General features: G+C 36.1%; 2 protein-coding genes across 2 annotated transcripts in view; one reads left to right on the top strand and one right to left on the bottom strand.

Annotated features, from left to right (window-relative positions):
* fer (fer (fps/fes related) tyrosine kinase) overlaps positions 1-7,088 on the bottom strand; it is a 69,996-nt gene extending 62,908 nt beyond the window's left edge. The window contains exon 1 of the mRNA XM_073861109.1: positions 6,936-7,088. The gene's annotated coding sequence lies outside the window, so the exon portion shown is untranslated. The remainder of the gene's footprint in view (positions 1-6,935) is intronic.
* An 8,702-nt stretch (positions 7,089-15,790) lies between these two features.
* Positions 15,791-18,127, top strand: atp6v1g1 (ATPase H+ transporting V1 subunit G1). The gene is made up of 3 exons (XM_073860505.1): positions 15,791-15,995; positions 16,924-17,019; positions 17,325-18,127. The coding sequence occupies exons 1-3, from the start codon at positions 15,909-15,911 to the stop codon at positions 17,496-17,498; spliced, it is 357 nt and encodes a 118-aa protein (XP_073716606.1). The 5' UTR covers positions 15,791-15,908; the 3' UTR covers positions 17,499-18,127.
* The last annotated feature ends 341 nt before the right edge of the window (positions 18,128-18,468 follow it).

The following is an 18,468-nucleotide window of genomic DNA, read 5'->3' as shown; positions in this document are numbered from 1 at the left end:
GGGCGCTGTAGCTCGCGTTGGATCTGCTCAAACCGATCAACTCCTTCGCAGCTTCCCGCTCAGGCGAGGACAGGTCAGAAAAGCATATATCAGATGAATCCGCCATTAGATCGGAAAATGCTAGCTTCAGTCGGCAGCGTTTGTTGAAGCTAGCGGGCTATATGCTAACACTGTGGGTGTTTATTAGTGATAAATAGTTTCACGTGGTAGTACTGCTCAATAATCCTCACGGTAAAGTATTCCTAGGTAAAACTTAATATATAAATAGGAATAAGATAGTAAAAAAGGCTTTTAGACGAAGAACTCGACGGAGCTCCGATGCACGATCTGTTCAGCGTGAAACCGGAAGAGGCTTACCAGACTCTATGGCTGTTTCTCAATTCCAAGAACGCAAAGAACGGACTTGCGTCCCTTGTGGGAGGGGCAACTGCTGTGCGAGTGTCTGTTTGCAAGATGACTGTTGTTACTTGTGCATTTATCAAGAGAGTTACCAGTTTGTATTGGGTAACCTTACTATAGTGGGAAAATAAATGGCGCGGGTCGATAAACGTCACGTGACTCAAAAGTGAAGTGTGTATTACAACTTACCAGGTTGCCCAAAGTCCTTACTGACACTCTTCCAAGCGAGGTCCTTTTTATTCCTGTCTCCTCTATAGAAATAACAACTTGTCATATAGCTTCGAGTGACTGCTTGAGTGAGTGACACCGGGCGGTGCTGCCACCACAGCAGCAGACAGGCTCCTGATTGGTTAACGCGGCGCGAAATTCCGCCAAAGTTCAAAATTTTCAACTCGGCCGTCAGCCGCAAATTCACGTGAACCGCAAAATGCACAAAAGCACCATTCGCGCGTACCGTGCACAACGCTCAATTCGCGCCTTTCGCCCGAGCTTCACGCGCGAATGAGGCGGAAACGCGTCTTCTGCTCCGCGCCAAACGCGTCTTCCGTGCCGCGGGACCTCCTGACGCGCGTCAACGCGTCTGCACATTGACTTAACATTGAAATCACTCGCGCTTCACGCCTTTACCGCGGTTGGTGTAAACGCACCATCACTCTCATAATGGGAGAGGGAAGGTGTTACTGCGCCGAGTCAAAGTACTCCCAAAAGTGCTATTAAAATATAGTTCCTCTTTTAAATCCGCTTAGAAAAGCGCTACGTTTTATTTTGTACCACCAAACTTGCTCGTATAACTACTCGTCTTAAATAGGAAAAACGTTGATGTGTTTGGTCACTTCTAACTTTATCTCTAAATGGTACCATTGAATGAATGGGGCTAAGCTAAATGCTATCGAAGCGTCGCAGCGCGCTCCAGCGCTTACGTGCACGCACACAGATGATAGAGGGATGTATCAACAATTCTTAGTTAAGGTAACAACATATTTTAATATTGAAAATGAGTAGACTATTCCTTTAAGCATATCAGGTATTTTCATGATAATAAAGAATATGCATAATGATTTTGTTTGACGAGTGTTGCTTTTCAAATGCATGTTATAAACGACTCAAACTTACAGTGATTTTAGATCGATAGGACTTACTGATCAAAAGCCGTAGTACACGAAAAAGCTGTATCGGACAGGTGTTATTAGTGTGTATCCGCATCTATCATCCAATCCCTACTTTCCTGGCTATTTTTGCCCAAATAGTTTAAGTTGCCGAACATTCGCTGAATCCCAAACTTCTGCACTTTGCATACCTGAACTTCAACCGATCACCGTATGAAACTATTGCGAGAGTAATGCTTTCGAATCACTCTCGCAATGTCACACACCAATTGGTCCGCGCAGTTTCACATGAAGTCAAACACACCTATGGTTTCCATGGCAGCAACTGGGCTGAACTGGGCACTTTTTTAAACATTGTTGAAAACATTTGGGATGTACATTTGTAAACAAACAAATATTATATATATATATATATATATTAGCACTGTGCTAATAGTTTTGGGGTATTTTAATGTGAAAATCAGACATATTGTGCCTTTAAGTGTCATTGCATTACATAAAACAGCAAGCAAGTTTTTGCCAGTTCAAGCTAAAATTTCACAGAGGCTTGTTGGGTTATAAGTGTTTAAAAACAAATGTTTCATTTTTGCTTGTGTAATATCAGTGGAACGTGTTCATAGTAATACGATGAACTACACCTATGGTTCCTCTTCTAGTTCCCCTCAAGTTCACCCAGGTGTCCTGATACTAATCTTATCCCTTGTGCATTGTTCAAATTTACTACCCTTTCGGGTTTTCCATAGATGAAAACATCCACTAAATTAAACAGCTGTAAAAGTGTAGCAGATTAATTTTTTTCCTTTTTCCTACCAAATGTTTACAAAAACACCATGATTTTAACTCTTTTAATTGCTTAAAAGTTCATAAGTGCTGTCACTGATTTGGGGAAAAACAAATTATTGATTTTCAATATAAAGTGATTGTGGACTGTATTTTTTACCTTTATCACAGTCTTGGTCATGTCAAAGATTAGTATAAACATTGACTTTGATGCATTGTTAGTTTTTGTACAGCATCGGTTTTTATTTTTTCCCCTCATTTATTGTTCGTGGCTGTTTTTGCTCCATTGACTTCCATTAGAACAACATTTGATTATTAACCCTTTAGTAGACCTGGGCAAAAACAAAGCTTAATTTCTGGCTTGTATATGGAGTTATATGGAGTATAACAGCATATTGTGTGTGTGTGTGTGTGTGTGTGTGTGTGTGTGTGTGTGTGTGTGTGTGTGTGTGTGTGTGTGTGTGTGTGTGTGTGTGTGTGTGTGTGTGTGTGTGTGTGTGTGTGTCTTATGAACTTGGCAAACACTTATGAACTTGGCAATTAAAGGGGCGGTTTCCCGGACAGGGATTAGACTAGTCCTAGACTAAAATAAATGCAAGAGCTGTCCAAACGGCAAACAACTTGCACTGACATATCTTAAAATATATCAGTGCCCTTTGTTTTGCCTCATAATGCACGCAAGTAATGTTTTTAGTACAGCCCGACCGATAAAGGATTTTAAAGGCCGATACCGATACAAATGTTTGTTGTAGGGATGCTCCGATCGATCGGTCGATAACGGCATTAAATGACACGATCAGCACTCGCTAAATTTGCCGATCTCATGAGCCGATCTTTCTGTTTACTTTTGTCATCATAGCGTTCCTGATGCGGCTGCAATTAGAGACCATTTTAAACAGTGCGAGCATTTTGTAACCCGTTGCTCATATGTGACGTTCAGATTTGGATTTCTCTCTCTGCCTTTACAGAGATATGCATATTTTCAATGAGGACGCGCTCCGGTCCTAACAGCGCGATGCGTCTTCACATCCCTATCAAACAGCGTATACAACACATATCTATCGCGGACAATTGCATCCTCATGACGAACGTTTATTACTTGCATTCGTTTTGAAGGTTTAAACCATTTTCCTCACAGCTGCTCTTGTTTGCGGACACCCACCGCATGCATACACAGCAGCCGGTCATCAGTGCACATGAAGAGAACGATGTCTCCCACGTCTTAAAGCTACAGTATCCTAATTCATCTCTCAATAAAATTACTCTCTGCTCATCAGTGAAGAACTGTTGTACTTCATAGTGTTTTGAAGTGTTTTATTTTAATTACTTTTAACAGACATAAACCTTTTTAAAAGGCATATTACATTTCTCTTTGCAAGAAGAAATATTTGTTGTGCTTATTTATTTGATTCTCTATTAAAACAGTAATATACCTAATTTATAGTTAGTTTCATTTCTACAAATGGTGCAAACTCTGCTAGATTATAGATAAAAGATTCCTATTCCACTGCCATTCTGTGATCGGCACTGATCGGCAGATCATGATCTTGGTGATCGGTAATCGGCAACAAAAATGCTGATCGGAGCATCTCTATAGTTTGTTGGTTTTAAAATCCGATATTTCAATATATCGGCCGATTTTTTTCTATTTCAGAAACGCGCAACAAAACTTTAACAGATTTCCCTAACATTAGTTATTTGTAGTTATTTATGAGTTTTAACTAAAATAATATGATAATTTTAAAAAGAAACTTGTTTCTTTTATTGTTTATTGTGACACCATGAACTCACTTAAGCGTTGTTCTCTCTGCCCGACTCTGGCTGGATCAGCAGGTTGCAGGATGTGAGAGGCGTTATACAGGGAGGTTGTAGAGTGCCCTCTAGTGGACTGCCGATATATCGGTCGGGCTCTAGTTTTTAGTAAGGCATGTTTGTTCAAACTAGTTATATATCCTAATTAAAGGAACAGTATGTAGAATTGTGGCCAACACTGGTATTGCAATCACAAAAACTTGTGGCTAAAACGGGTACTGCAATCACACAGCTGGTGGCTAATACACAAAATGACAACATAAACATCAGTTGAGAGCTGCAACTTCACTTTTTAAATGGCAATATCCTGGCCAGACCACTGTTGTCAGTGATATAAGTATTTGAAATGAAAACGATTTCTTAATGTCTAGTAAGGGTGTCACGATTTCGATTTTAAATCGAAATCGATCGAAATTAAGTTACAACCTCGAACTTCGAATTAAAAAATGGGATCGTCGATGCTGCCACGCCCCATGTCACGTCCGGTCGGCTTGCCAAGCGGGGGGAAATAAACCTCTCAGAAGTGCCTTTAAAAACATCCATCCAGCGGAACGCGATTTATATTTTAAACCCGAGGGATGTATTGCTACAACTCCTTGAAATGCATATTATAAACAGGATTACTACCTAGTGATCTGCCTTCGGACAGAGCGCAGCTCTCTGCACGTGCACAAGAGAGCCGCCAAGATGCAGCCGGTTATATTTTAAGCAAAAGGGATAGTTTGCTTCAGCTCGCATGAAACGCATAAAACTGAACAAATATGTAAGGATTATTACTTTAGTTTATGTTTAGACTTTGGACAGATGTGAGAGCACGTGCACGTGAGACAGAGAGAAGCGCAGCTGCTTATGACGCACCGGTTTTATTTCAGATAATAGGAGTCCAAGACGCGCGCATTAAGTCTATCTGCGTGCAAGAAGGAATTCTCTCTCTACAAGCTCTCTCGCGTAAAGTAAAGCCCACAAGCCCCCATGCGAGGAAAAGCACGCAATGTGCATGTTAATGTAAAACTATAATAGTAATAAAGGCATATAATTTTTTGTCTAAAAAAAAATCTTTTAAAAATCGAGAATCGAATTGAATCGTGACATCAGAATCGAAAATGTAATCGAATCGAGGATTTGGAGAATCGTGACACCCCTAATGTCTAGTGACATATCAGGGCCATTTTATGATTAATTGATATAAATTTCTTACATACTGTTCCTTTAAACTAAGGCCTAGTCCTGGCTTAAGCTAATCCCTGTCCGGGAAACCACCCCAAAGGGTTTAAATCCAGTACTAAGGTTGATTAATGCAAAAAAATATGCAATATATATATTGCTTAAAATGTGTGTCAATATGAGATTGTCACAAAAAAATTCCATTCACTGAAACGTTTTAAGACAAAAAAATCCCACAGTGGTTAAGAGCATCCCCAACAACACATAGGGGTTAAGACTAGTGATTTTAAAAAAGGCTACAGGAAAGTGAGGTTCGTTCAGAGAAATTGTCTTTCTTTTCAGATGGTTTGGTTTGATATTTTGTTGTTATTTAATGCAATGATATTCATACTTGCATAGGTATTGTCTTTTGAACTACATATTGAGACCACCACAGTATTCTTTAAGTCAATTTTTGTGTAAATGTATCTATGTGGTGAATTTTTACCAAGTAGGATGTGATCCTGGATCAACACCATTGTTGGTCCTGGATCAACATTGTCATTAACTAATAAGATTGCAGGATTAGGATTAGGGTACTTTTAAAAAATACCCCTCAAACTATTATTTCACACTAATTTGAGGGTTTAAAATGGTTAGGGTTTGAGTTAAGGGTAGGTTGGGGTATCTTTGTTTAAAACGTTGATCCAGGATCACATCTTACTTGGTGAAATCACGGCGACCGTATGTATATGTATGTAGGGCTGTTACAATTATTAAATAATCGTCTCATCGCAATTGTTTGACCACATCGTGATGATTTCAGATCACCGCAATGATTGCACATCTCTCTAAAAAACACAAGGGGGAGCTGCAGCGCATGTATAAACGAGACAGTATCAGATTACTTTTAAATATGTGTTATGTGTAGTAATATTTACTGCCAGATAAACCTTGCAAAAGATTTAAATTTAAATAACCGCAACAATCTGTGAAAATTTTTTATAAACATAAAAATGTATGAGAATTAAATGTCAAAGCCATAAACAGGCAATAAATCGTCATAATCGTCACAATTTTTTTAAACAATTAAACGTCAGCCAAATTTCATAATTGTGACAGCCCTATTATATGTATGTATGTATATGTGTAATTTGTAAATTAAATTTCTCATAAAATGATTCTGATAATGAACTACTTCTTTTTTCACATAAAAGACTAAAAACTCCTCAGCTTTCTCTACCCTTGCAAAAATATGTCAGAAAAATATAACAAAATAATTTTTGATCTAGTCAATGTGAATAAACAGCAGTTTCTCTAGTTATATCCCCACTGTCCCTGTTCACACCGCTGTTGTCAAAAGTTTCGGGAGAGCAGCGGGCGACACCTTCTTTGCGTTTAGATATGCCACAAATAAACACTGACACGCATAACCACCGCAAAACAACGTTTACAGACAGTCGACACACTGCAAAATGTGTTTTTTAAGCACACTTAACATGTACATTGACATTCCTGTGCTGGTAGGACGTTAGCTGTTGCTAGCGCTGCCCTGCTAATGCTGCCTGGCCTTTTCCTTTGTAAAAACAGCAGAAATGGGAATAAATATGCACGCGCTTAAGACTCGCGATACACCTCAGGACATTTTTCATATAAAGCAAATAGCTCGAGTGGTAAAATACTTTGTGCACTTACTGTAATTGAGTATTGTGGGATTTGTCCGTGTTTCCTGATTCCTCGGTATTCCTCTTTCTTTGACTGGGGCTGGAGGAGTTGAGTTGGGATTCGGGAGGGGTTTCCGCTCAGCTCCACGGCTGCCACAAGCTTATGACGTTTACCACACGACCCTCTAAACCCCACAACACTGCGTATGTCGGTGTGTGTATGTGTGTGTTTAGTCACGAATGAATACTGAAAAGTCTTCACTTTAAATGTAATGATATGTATTAAATGTAAGACAGGTGTTTATTATGGCCATTGACTTAAGATGTGTGGAATACCAGGTGCTCTGTTCAATCTTGGTTATTTTTATTTATTTATTTATTTTTAAGTTATTTTTTATTACATTTTTGCATACCACTTAAGTTAACAAAGAGCTTTTCTGATATTCAGATTGTTTTGATTAAATGGATAATTTCAGCAGCACTCCTCAGATGTCTACTGTAGCTACAGGCTACAATATTTATCATGGCCACGAGATGGCGCTATTTAATCACTACACGCACTAGCATGAGCTCATTTGGAAGTAGTCATTCCTTATCTCATAGCTTCTTTACAGAGCTCGCAAGTGATAATGACTACGGTTAAAGTGATGAGTATGATTAAATATTTCTGATATTTCGAATAAACTTCAAATATGATAAAGGCTAGGGATGGATTTTTGTTATTAAAACGAACAGATTTCAACTTCACTAATGCAAATAGTCAGTGACATTTTCACCTCAAATAAGTCAATTTTGAGTCTGATGTACTTGTCCTCTTGTTGTGCATCTGGGTTGTTCACTTATGAACCATAAGTTATGGTTAACAATACTTTTTACCAAGACACATGCACACTTATGCTTTTGCACAACAACACTGCAAAAAATGATTTTCAAGAAAAAAATGATGTTAGTATTTTTGTCTTGTTTTCAGTAAAAATATCTAAAAATTCTTAAATTAAGATGCTTTTTCTTGATGAGCAAAACGACCCAAGAAAACAAGTGTAGTTTTTAGTGATTTTGTGCATAAAACAAGCAAAAAATCTGCCAATGGGGTAAGCAAATTGTTCTTGAATTTTTCTTGAAATTATTTTTTTGCTAACCCATTGGCAGATTGTTTTGCTTGTTTAATGCACAAAATCACTTAAATTTGATATTTTTGGTCTAAAAACTAGACTTATTTTCTTGGGTCGTTTTGCTCATCAAGAAAAAGCATCTTAATTTAAGAATTTTTAAATATTTTTACCGAAAATAAGACAAAAATACTAAGAACATTTTTTCTTGAAATTAATTTTTTGCAGTGAATATCTGTTGTGAAAATATTACATAACAAGTCAGATGCCAAGTGAGATCTATTGTTTTACATTTTAAAATATATAGTTATTAAAACCAAACACAATTATTAACAGTACACTGTAAAAAGTAAAAGTTGGAGAAAAAAATACTTCAATTGGTGACACTTAAAAAATTTAGTTTTGTCAACTTACATTTTTTCACTTTAAGTGAAAAAAATGCAATTTTTAGGTGAAGTAATTTTTTAAGGGGACATTTCACAAGATTTAAAGATGTAAAATAAATATTTGGTGTCTCCAGAGTACGTATGTTAAGTTCTAGCTCAAAATACCATATAGATAATTTATTATAACATGTTAAATTTGCCACTTGTAGGTGTAAGCAAAAATTTGCCGTTTTGGGGTGTGTCCAAATGAGCTGATAAAATGCAAACACTGATCGCCATAATGGTGGTTTGTTGAAATTGAAACTCGATTATGCTTTCAATTATTTCTCTCTTTCTCTCTGTACTAAATGTCAGTGCTGTGGTTGGATAGTGCAAATTAAAGGGTTGTATTATTATAATTAGATCCCCTTTTGACATCACCAGGGGAGCCACATTTCAATAAGCTATTTTTACACATACTTGCAGAGAATGGTTTCCCAAAATTAAGTTATTGAGTTGATCTTTTTCGCATTTTCTAGGTTGATCGAAGCAATGATGACCCAATTATAGCACTTAAAGGTGCTAAGGAAAGAATTGAAATAATATGTTAACTTGTTATTTGATATTTACATATAAGGTATATAACTTTATTATGTGGAAAAATTATCCAGAAACGTTTTTACATGTCCATTTACAACCCGATCTGTCCTTTGAATGAAATGGACAAGGTTTACATAAGAAAGAGGAAACAAGCAAACGCGTTTGAGGCTCAAGATATGTCATTACCATGTACAGAGCTCTTATTATTCATCTATGCCTAGGTAAATACAGTTTTTTATTCTATGGCATCTTTAAACATGGAAAAAGTCAGATTTTCTCTTTAATCCAACTTTCACTTTTTACAGTGTAATAATATTAATAATAAGCAAAATTATTGATGCTTCAGCTGTTCTTTTTTTAAAACAGTCAAACCTTGTTGAATTAATAGAAGCAAAAATAAATAATTTAAAAAGGGAAATAACCAAATCTGCTGTGTGAATCTTGTAACTGGTGTTCATCGCTGTTCAAATCCTGAAAAATGCATATTTTCAAAACATGTTCGTTGAGATTTAAGGCTTCATCATTTATAATATTTTAGGTTAAATATGAAGTAGTTTTTAATACATATGTTATGTAACTACTTATTTAGTTAATAAGTGTACTATGATTATATTTATGATTGCATAAACAAATAAAGTATAAAGTTTATTAACTTATTTTTAGGGAAATGCTTGTGTATTCCTAATTATTACACAAGTGTTTCCCAGTTTATTTTTAGTATACATTTCCATTTTGTTGCAAATATCCTGAATTTTAATATTTATACATATTTTTGTAATTAGTTTGACTTCTTTTATGTTAACATTTTAAACAATGATCAAACATATCAACAAGTAAAATAAAATAAAATCAACAAGTAAAAAAAAACCTTTGAGTAGACTATATCAAAGACTAGCTCTCCAGATTGTTTTATCAATTGTGGTAGCCCTTGCTCACGAATTTGGAAAAGAAAATGATCTTTTAAGAAATATTTTAAATGAAAATGTTATTTGAAGAACCAAAAATGGTTCTTGTGGCATCACTAACTTAATAGTTAAACATTTATTTTTAAACGTAAATTTCATTTTTTAATGCAAGTTTTACATTTGTGACAATATAATCTATGATGCTTTTTATTACATTTAATTAAAACAATAATTAATTTATTGACATAATGCAACACTATTGTGCTGTTTAACACATGAGACATAAATACAAATTTCCTGGTAAAAAAAGTACATCTTACGTATGTAAGTGCAATAAATTATTGTTCATATTTCACAAAAGATAAGGCTGTAATTAGGGGTAATGTTATCTCTTTTGAATCTTCGGCTAGACGAGAAAAACGTAGACGCCTTTCAGAAATAGAAGAGGAATTATCTAAATTGGAACCCTCTTATAGAATTTCCTCTAGTCCCTCTACCTTACAGACTATTCTTAAATTAAAGTATGAATATAATACTATATTATCTGCACAGGTATGGGATCAACTGTTAAGGGTAAGACAAAAATATTTTGAGTTAGGGGATAAACCCCATAAATTGCTGGCTCGACAACTGAGGGGGTTACAAGCTAACAAAGCCATACATAAAATTAAATCAAAAGCAGGGGATATGCTTGTTGATCCTAAAGGTATAAACGATCGCTTCAGAGAATATTATGAGCAATTATATACATCTAAAGCAAGAGGGGACATATCTAATTGGTTAGAACCTTTAAATCTTCCTAAATTGTCTGATGATGCTCATGAGGCCTTAAACTCTGACATTACTATTTCAGAGATTATTGATGCTATAAAATCCTTTCCTAATGGCAAGTCAGCAGGGCCAGATGGTTTTGGTATTGAGCTATACAAAAAATATCCTGAAAAGTTGGCTCCTCTTTTGCTAAGGATGTTTACTCATTCTTTGGAAACCCAAAAATTTCCTGACACATTATATGATGCTAATATTTCCTTAATACTGAAGGAGGGTAGGGATGAGACTGAGCCTTCGTCTTATCGGCCCATTGCTTTACTTAACTCTGACATTAAAATTTTTACAAAACTGTTAGCCAATAGACTAAATAAATATATTTCATCTATTATACATATGGATCAAACTGGTTTTGTCCCCAATAGATTTTCATTTTTTAATGTTAGGAGATTAATGAACATAATGTACCATAAATATAATAAAGAATCTAAAGTGGCTGCCCTGTGTTTAGACGCAGAGAAAGCTTTTGACCAGCTGGAATGGCCCTTTATGTTGCGGGTTATGGAAAAATTTGGGTTTGGTAGTCGTTTTGTGTCATGGATTACAACATTATATGCTCGTCCAACTTCTGCTGTACTTACAAATCAAGAAAAGTCTAAGTCCTTTTTTTTACATCGTGGGACACGTCAAGGATGTCCTCTTAGCCCTTTGCTCTTTGCAGTTGCAATCGAACCCCTTGCAATCAGTATTAGAAATCATCCATCTATTGAACCTGTAAGACTGGGAAATGTAGACCATTACATTTCCTTGTACGCGGATGATATTGTTCTGTTTTTGTCAAACCCTGAGCGGTCAGTTCCTTTACTATTAGATCTTATAAAATCTTTTGGTACAGTCTCTGGATATACAATTAATTGGCAGAAGAGTGAATTCATGTCTTTAAATGCTGAACTTGATGTTCAATTCCTAAATAACCTCCCCTTCAAAATCACAGATAGGCTTAAATATCTTGGAGTTGTCTTGCCCAAAAACCCTAAATTAATCTTTAAGTTGAACTTCCTAAAGAAATTGGAGGATCTAAAAGCAGACATTGCCAAATGGAGGACTCTCCCTCTCTCAATGATAGGTCGTATAAATGCTATCAAAATGGTTTCTCTACCCAGATTCTTATATCTATTTCAAAATTTACCTATCTTTTTAACTAACACTTTCTTCAAATCATTAGACTCTATAATCCTTCCTTTTATCTGGGGCTTTAAAGCCCACAGAATATCCAAAATACATTTACAAAAGCCAAAAGAGAATGGTGGGCTAGGGCTACCTTGCTTCTTGCATTATTACTGGGCAGCAAATGCGAGGGCCCTTGTTTATTGGCAAGAGGATTATAAAGCAGAAATATCAATTGATACCCCCCATGGGTTGCTATCGAAAAGCATAGCATTAAAAACAGCTCACTCCCAGCACTTCTCTTTTGTGCTTCTGGACTGCCTACATCTGTTAAGGTGGATAGTTTCATTATTACAAACTGTTTGAAAATATGGAAACAAATAAAGAAGAGATGCCGATTACCTGACACTGCTATTTTCGCTCCAATACATCGCAACCACGCGTTTCCCCCTTCTCTCTCAGATGCAACATTTAACTTGTGGAGGCTGAGCGGCATAGTTTCTCTGAAAGATTTATATATTAACACACATTTTGCTTCTTTCTCTCAATTAAAGGAGAAGTTCTCTCTTCCCACAACACACTTTTTCAGATACCTACAGATCAGAAGTTATGTACATCATGCATTGCCTAGTTTTGAGTCTTTGCCAGAGGAAAAAAGGATTTATAGGCTACTGTTGGGCTCACCTAATTCCAAACATTTGATTTCAGACTTTGTAATTGTGTTCTCTGAAGAAGTGAATTTTACCACGCACCTTTTAAAAAATGCTTGGCAGTGTGGGCGGAGTGCCTTAGCAGAATTCGCTCCTGTTCTATTAATTCTAGACATCAGTTAATTCAATTTAAGGTGATGCATAGATTACACTATTCAAAATCTAAATTGCACAGGATTTTTCCAACCATCTCCCCTACATGTGATCGGTGTAAGTCCGCAGAGGGCACTCTTACACATCTTTTTTGGACATGCCCTAAACTTCATAATTTTTGGTGTGATATATTTAAGTGGTTTTCTGACATGTATGGTTTAATGTTAACACCTGATCCAGAAATTGCATTATTTGGATATTCTGTTTCTTTGTCAGATCATACTGTGTCTGTACAAAGCACTGTTATTTACGGAATGATTATTGCAAAAAGTATCATTCTGAGACTTTGGAAATCGGATACTGCTCCTCAGTTTAAGACCTGGTTGACTTGTCTTACGGGAATATTACACATGGAGAGAGTCCGGTATGGAATTATGGATAACCTTGATAAATTTTACAATATATGGCAACCATTTCTGGACCAACTTAACAAATTAAACGCTGACCCTGACCAGCAATGTACGGTTTAATTTGCTGTCTGCTCTGCCATCTATTGAATGTTTCCTTTTGGTTAGTGCTTTACCATCTGAACTGCATATCTGTCCTGGTTCTTAGTTTCTCTTTTCTTTTTTTTTTCTTTGTATATTATTATTATCATTATTATGGCTGATGATATCAATAATTGTACATAATCATTTACATCATTGTCTCTTTGTTAATATTATCACTCACTATTTTTTATTCTTTTCTTTTTTCCTTTAAATTTTTCTGTAAAATGTAAAAATCTAATAAAAATACTTTAAAAATAAAATATTTCACAAAAGATTTTTGTTACTGCTACGCCCCCTACGGACTTTAAGGTGTATAAGACCTCATGAGGTCCGGGCAAACTGATCAAGTATGACTCGCTGCAACCTGCGGTGGACATCCAACCCGGCCCACATCCAAGTGTCACGCCAGATGCCACGCCCATGTCCAATACGTCACCGCGTGACTCCCATATATGGCAAAGCGTGGTTCCCCACGGAAACCCGCTGATCCTATCGAAGTATGTTAAAGCAGTTTATTGCAATCTTAGAATCTAAATAAAAGGTTATATTTCGTTTTAACAATACACGTATTCTTGTATTTGTAAACGATAACCAAACTAATATGACTTAAATTAAATCTAGGCCAGCCTCCCCCAATTTCATAAAAAACATTATAAACGGAGCTAATTTCATTGGTTAAACAATAACATATGCTTGCTTTACTTTGTTCCTTTACAGCATGTAATGAAATAAATTCCCATTTAATATGATCGATTGTAACATAACCAAAACAAGTTTACATTTAAGTGGACATTACTTTTAAGTATTGTAAATGTAATGCTTTACATATTTTCATGAGTTTATTTTCATTTAATTTTCTAAACATTTGTTCCACTTCATCATAAAGTCTAAATATGTCAATTATAGGATCAATATGCAATAGCATACACAATATACATACATATAGACTAAATAGAGAAATTACTTGTTTTGATAGATTATATAAGATCTTTATTTTCACTGTACATTTGCAATTACATTCTGGTGGAGCAAGCTTCAGATGCCTTCATGATAAATACAAATATATATATCAGTTTTCATGTTTAAAACTATACACACGTTTCATACACTAGACTAGAAGCACTAAGCATGACTGTACAATTTACAATATTCACAACAATATACAGTATATCACAACGAAGTAGCCAATATAGTATAAAACACAACACAGCATAGAGCATAAATGTTCATAGATGTAAACATTGTATGTTTCATTGTGGAATGAAACACAAAGTGGTTGTGTTAGAATTGACAGTGGAGCATAGACGCCAAATGTTAATAATGGAAACATTGTGTAATGAGACCAAAAGTGGCATGTGCTAGAAAGTCATATTGCACTTCAGTAGAAGTTTAGTAACATGGCTTTGACTCTCAGAGGTTTTGTTCTTTAACAACTTGACATGAATATGTCCAGGTCACCCAGATACTTAAAGATAAATTAAAAGACACTTCTTGCTTCACTGGGCATTTTTGTGTTTATTATTGAACAAGAATATTTCATGGCCCTTACAGGCCTTGTTTCTCATAACAGTTTGAAATAAACGTGTTCAGATCCTCCAGATATTCGAAAACAAATCCATCTGGAGAAAGGCAGGCTCCATCACCTCTCCAAGGAATATCTTGCGGTGACTCTCTACCCAGGACCATGCTGGACCAATGTTCCTTATGAACTTCCACTTTATGTTCTTTCTGTAATCCTGTAATAAAAAATAAATAAAGGTTTGTGGAGCATGCAGCTACAGAGGGAGCTGAAGATGCCGCAAGTGCTTCTGTCATAAAGCATTTGGCATTTCCTTGCGTACTACAGTCTGGCTGCAGTTCAAACAGTAAAAATGGGATGTGGTCCTGCACAGTTCAGTTCTTTTTTTTAGATAAAGTAACCTGTAAGAATGTATCAACAAATTTATCAACACTGTTGAACGTTAATAACGTGCATGTGTGAAGTTCAACTAGGCATATCAAGCTGTATGTGCATAAACTACACAAATGACTCACAGTTTTTAAGTTATCAATGTTTTACGTTTTAACAATTTCTCAAAACAAGCTACCATTAAGTTTTATTTTACTTTGGCTTGACAGATATCCGATACGTAAAGTTAACAGCAGCAAAAGAGGTTACGTGCACCACAGTACAATCCTTGTGAATATATCGTATGATTTTATCAAGCATAAATATATGTATTAATATAAATAAATTTTGGAATTACATTAGGCTTTCGAAACAAATACTTTTACTTACCGACGTGGTAAACAACTTTAGTACTTCAACTTCGTGCTTTCTCTCTTCTTCGGGAAGCACCAACATAAGGTACATTATCGCCATCTACTGTGTTGGAGTGAGATGTGAATGGACGTGGTAACTGACGTCACTCCTGGATGTGGGCGGGGTTGGATGTCCACCGCAGGTTGCAGCGAGACGCTACTCAAACTGATCGACTCATGACATCAAAGTAACGCGAGAGCAATTCCAAAGCATATGGAGCAGCGTGATGTCAGTTGTTTCTCGCGGTACTTTGATGTCATGTGCCGATCGGTCCGCGCAGTCGAACACATTTGAGAAGTCGTCGGTCTCGTGCAATCACGTGATTTTCGTCAGCAGTTTCATCGACAGCTCGGTCAGCTGACGCTCCGTCGACCTTCTCTACTGCGGTACAGACATCAAAACACCATCATCCACAAAATAAACGTTATTGAATCATGGCGAGCCAGTCACAGGGTATCCAGCAGTTATTGCAGGCCGAGAAACGAGCAGCAGAAAAGGTCGCAGAAGCTCGTAAAAGGAAGTTGTCGATTTGCTTATCATCCCAGCTAGCAGGCTAACTGGACAGCAACAAGCAAAATCTTACTGCTGGCGATGTGTGTGCTCGCGAATAACATCTCGATTAATACATTATTTGCTTGTTGATTTAAAAAACGATAATATTTGTTCAATTTTTGCTAGGATATTCGTGTGTATCTGCTTAGTAACAGTCAGGCTTATTTGCAAATACGTTAAAATAAATGAATAGTGCTGATATACATTTATGATATTTGTGAATATTTAAAAGGTAAGTTATAGTTTTTTTATTTTAGAAGTTTAGAAATTAGCTCGTCGAAGATTTGCACGTTTTGATGATGATGATGTCATTAACATTTTCTCATAAGGAATCTTAAAGTGATAGTTCACCCAAAAATGAGAATTCTGTCATTGTTTACTCATCCTTAAGTTGTTACAAACCTGTATCAATTTCTTTGTTTTGCTGAATACAAAGGAATAGATTTGTAATTAAGCTGGAACACCATTGACTTCCATAGTAGGAAAGAAAAATACTATGGTAGTCGATGGTGCTCAAAAACGATTTTGTTACAAACATTGCTCAAAATACTTTCATGTGTGTTCAGCAGACCAAATAAATGTATGCAGGTTTGAAACAACATGAGGCTAAAGGATGACAGAATTTTCATTTTTAGGTGAACTATCCCTTTAATGGTACTATGTCTCTTTATTCTTCACATTGAAGGATATTAGGAGTGTAAATTGTACCAAATGTCTCATTTGCGATAAGTCAACGTGACACTGACTCATTCACTCAGTTCCTGTTTTAATTTTTTGTTTCCAGGTCTCATTTCCCATATGCAAGACAGGATTTTCCCCACCAGATCAAATCCTTAAGTCTTACCCATGCTTATGTATTCATTATAAATATTTTGCGCTTATTTGTCTATAGGGAAGAATCGCCGTCTGAAGCAGGCTAAAGAGGAGGCGCAGGCTGAGATTGAACAGTACCGTCTGCAGAGAGAAAAGGAGTTTAAGACCAAGGAGGCTGCCGTGAGATTTTTTAATTTAAAGTTTTTGGATTCAGTATTTATATACATTATTTTTCAATGTTGTAAGCTTATCAGAGGACATTTTGGTACAGTTCTATAGGAAAAATAGTTATCATAACACACACCCACATTTTATAAACAGCTACATGTATCATTTATAATAACCAGAATAAACACATACACATGCATGCATGTACGTATATGTGTGTATATATAGTGTTAGGGTACACTATAAAGAATTTAAGAGGTAAAATCTTTGAAATTGTTTATCCCTTAAAGCTAATTTCTTATTACATTGTCCGTTAGGCGCTTGGATCCCATGGAAACTCTGCTGTGGAAGTGGACAAGGAGACTGTGGATAAAATGAGACGCATCCAGCAGAGTTATCAGCAGAACAGGGAGGCTGTGCTTGCCAACCTACTGAAGATGGTTTGCGACATTAAGCCAGAGATCCACGCCAATTACCGTGTTGCTGGATAAACGCCTCTGTCAAACAACCACACCTATTACAATTCCTACATGCCCACACTGCACTGGGACAAAGACTGCCACTGGACTTATCATATGTTACAATCATAGTACTTGATAGATGGCTGCATACAAGCTATTAATAATGCCCTTCATATCTGCTCACATTACATGTAGTGTCCAAAGATATTTATTGATATGTAAATCATGGTATGCAGATATATTGATATAAGGTTTGAGGAAGCATTATCTTGGTACTCTACATACACAGTTCAGTACTATTATACATCATTTGACATTTATATATGCAAACTATATATATGTGTCCTTGGTTTGATCCAGTGCAAGTCTTTGTCTCTGGTCTCTCGGTAAACAGTAGTGTTGTCCAGTTATCAGAGTGAGTTACTTTTTTGTGAATGATACCTTTAAATGTTTGTGTGAACGTCTTAATGCTATGCTGTTAATTTATAAGTAATCAGATGTTATTGTTTTATCTAATTGATATAGATCCGCCCCCAATGGTTATTTTGTGACAGTCGTCATTGACATAAATTCTTCCCTGTGGTCTTGTTCTGTATATGTACATTCCTCTATTTGAACCTGCTGTGAAAATCGAATAAATGTCTTGGTGTACAAATAAATCCATTGTATAAATCCATGGTCATTGCATTTAGTGTTTTACTTTTATCTTCTCTTTTTGAATCAATGATAGGTTGTCCAGTTTTATTTGTTGTGAGATGTATGCTATGTTTGAATCTTTTTCTATAAAAGTAAATTGAATTGTTGATGGTGAACCTGGCTGCAGTGATGAGCAATGATAATGGCCACTATTCTCAGTGTTTCTCAACCAGTGGTCCACTAGGGGGCCTCAACATACCTCCAAGGAGAGTTAATTTTTTAAGTTTTTTGTTTAAAAGTTACTACTATTAAAATGAGACAAAACCTATTTAGTAATGCAAAGCTTCAGAAATTAAGGGGTGGT

Source organism: Misgurnus anguillicaudatus, chromosome 22, assembly GCF_027580225.2.
Source record: "Misgurnus anguillicaudatus chromosome 22, ASM2758022v2, whole genome shotgun sequence".
Classification (NCBI taxonomy): Eukaryota; Metazoa; Chordata; class Actinopteri; order Cypriniformes; family Cobitidae; genus Misgurnus; species Misgurnus anguillicaudatus.
The sequence above is the reverse complement of the archived record's forward strand: the minus strand, read 5'-3'. Positions and strand labels throughout refer to the sequence as shown.

What these genes read in the sequence shown, in the direction of transcription:
- atp6v1g1 (XM_073860505.1), top strand. Translation starts at nt 15,909, where the DNA reads ATGGCGAGCCAGTCACAGGGTATCCAGCAGTTATTGCAGGCCGAGAAA. An exon ending in CAGAAGCTCGTAAAAGGAAG is followed by an intron (nt 15,996 to 16,923) that starts TTGTCGATTTGC and finishes TCTATAGGGAAG; the next exon opens with AATCGCCGTCTGAAGCAGGC. An exon ending in TTAAGACCAAGGAGGCTGCC is followed by an intron (nt 17,020 to 17,324) that starts GTGAGATTTTTT and finishes ATTGTCCGTTAG; the next exon opens with GCGCTTGGATCCCATGGAAA.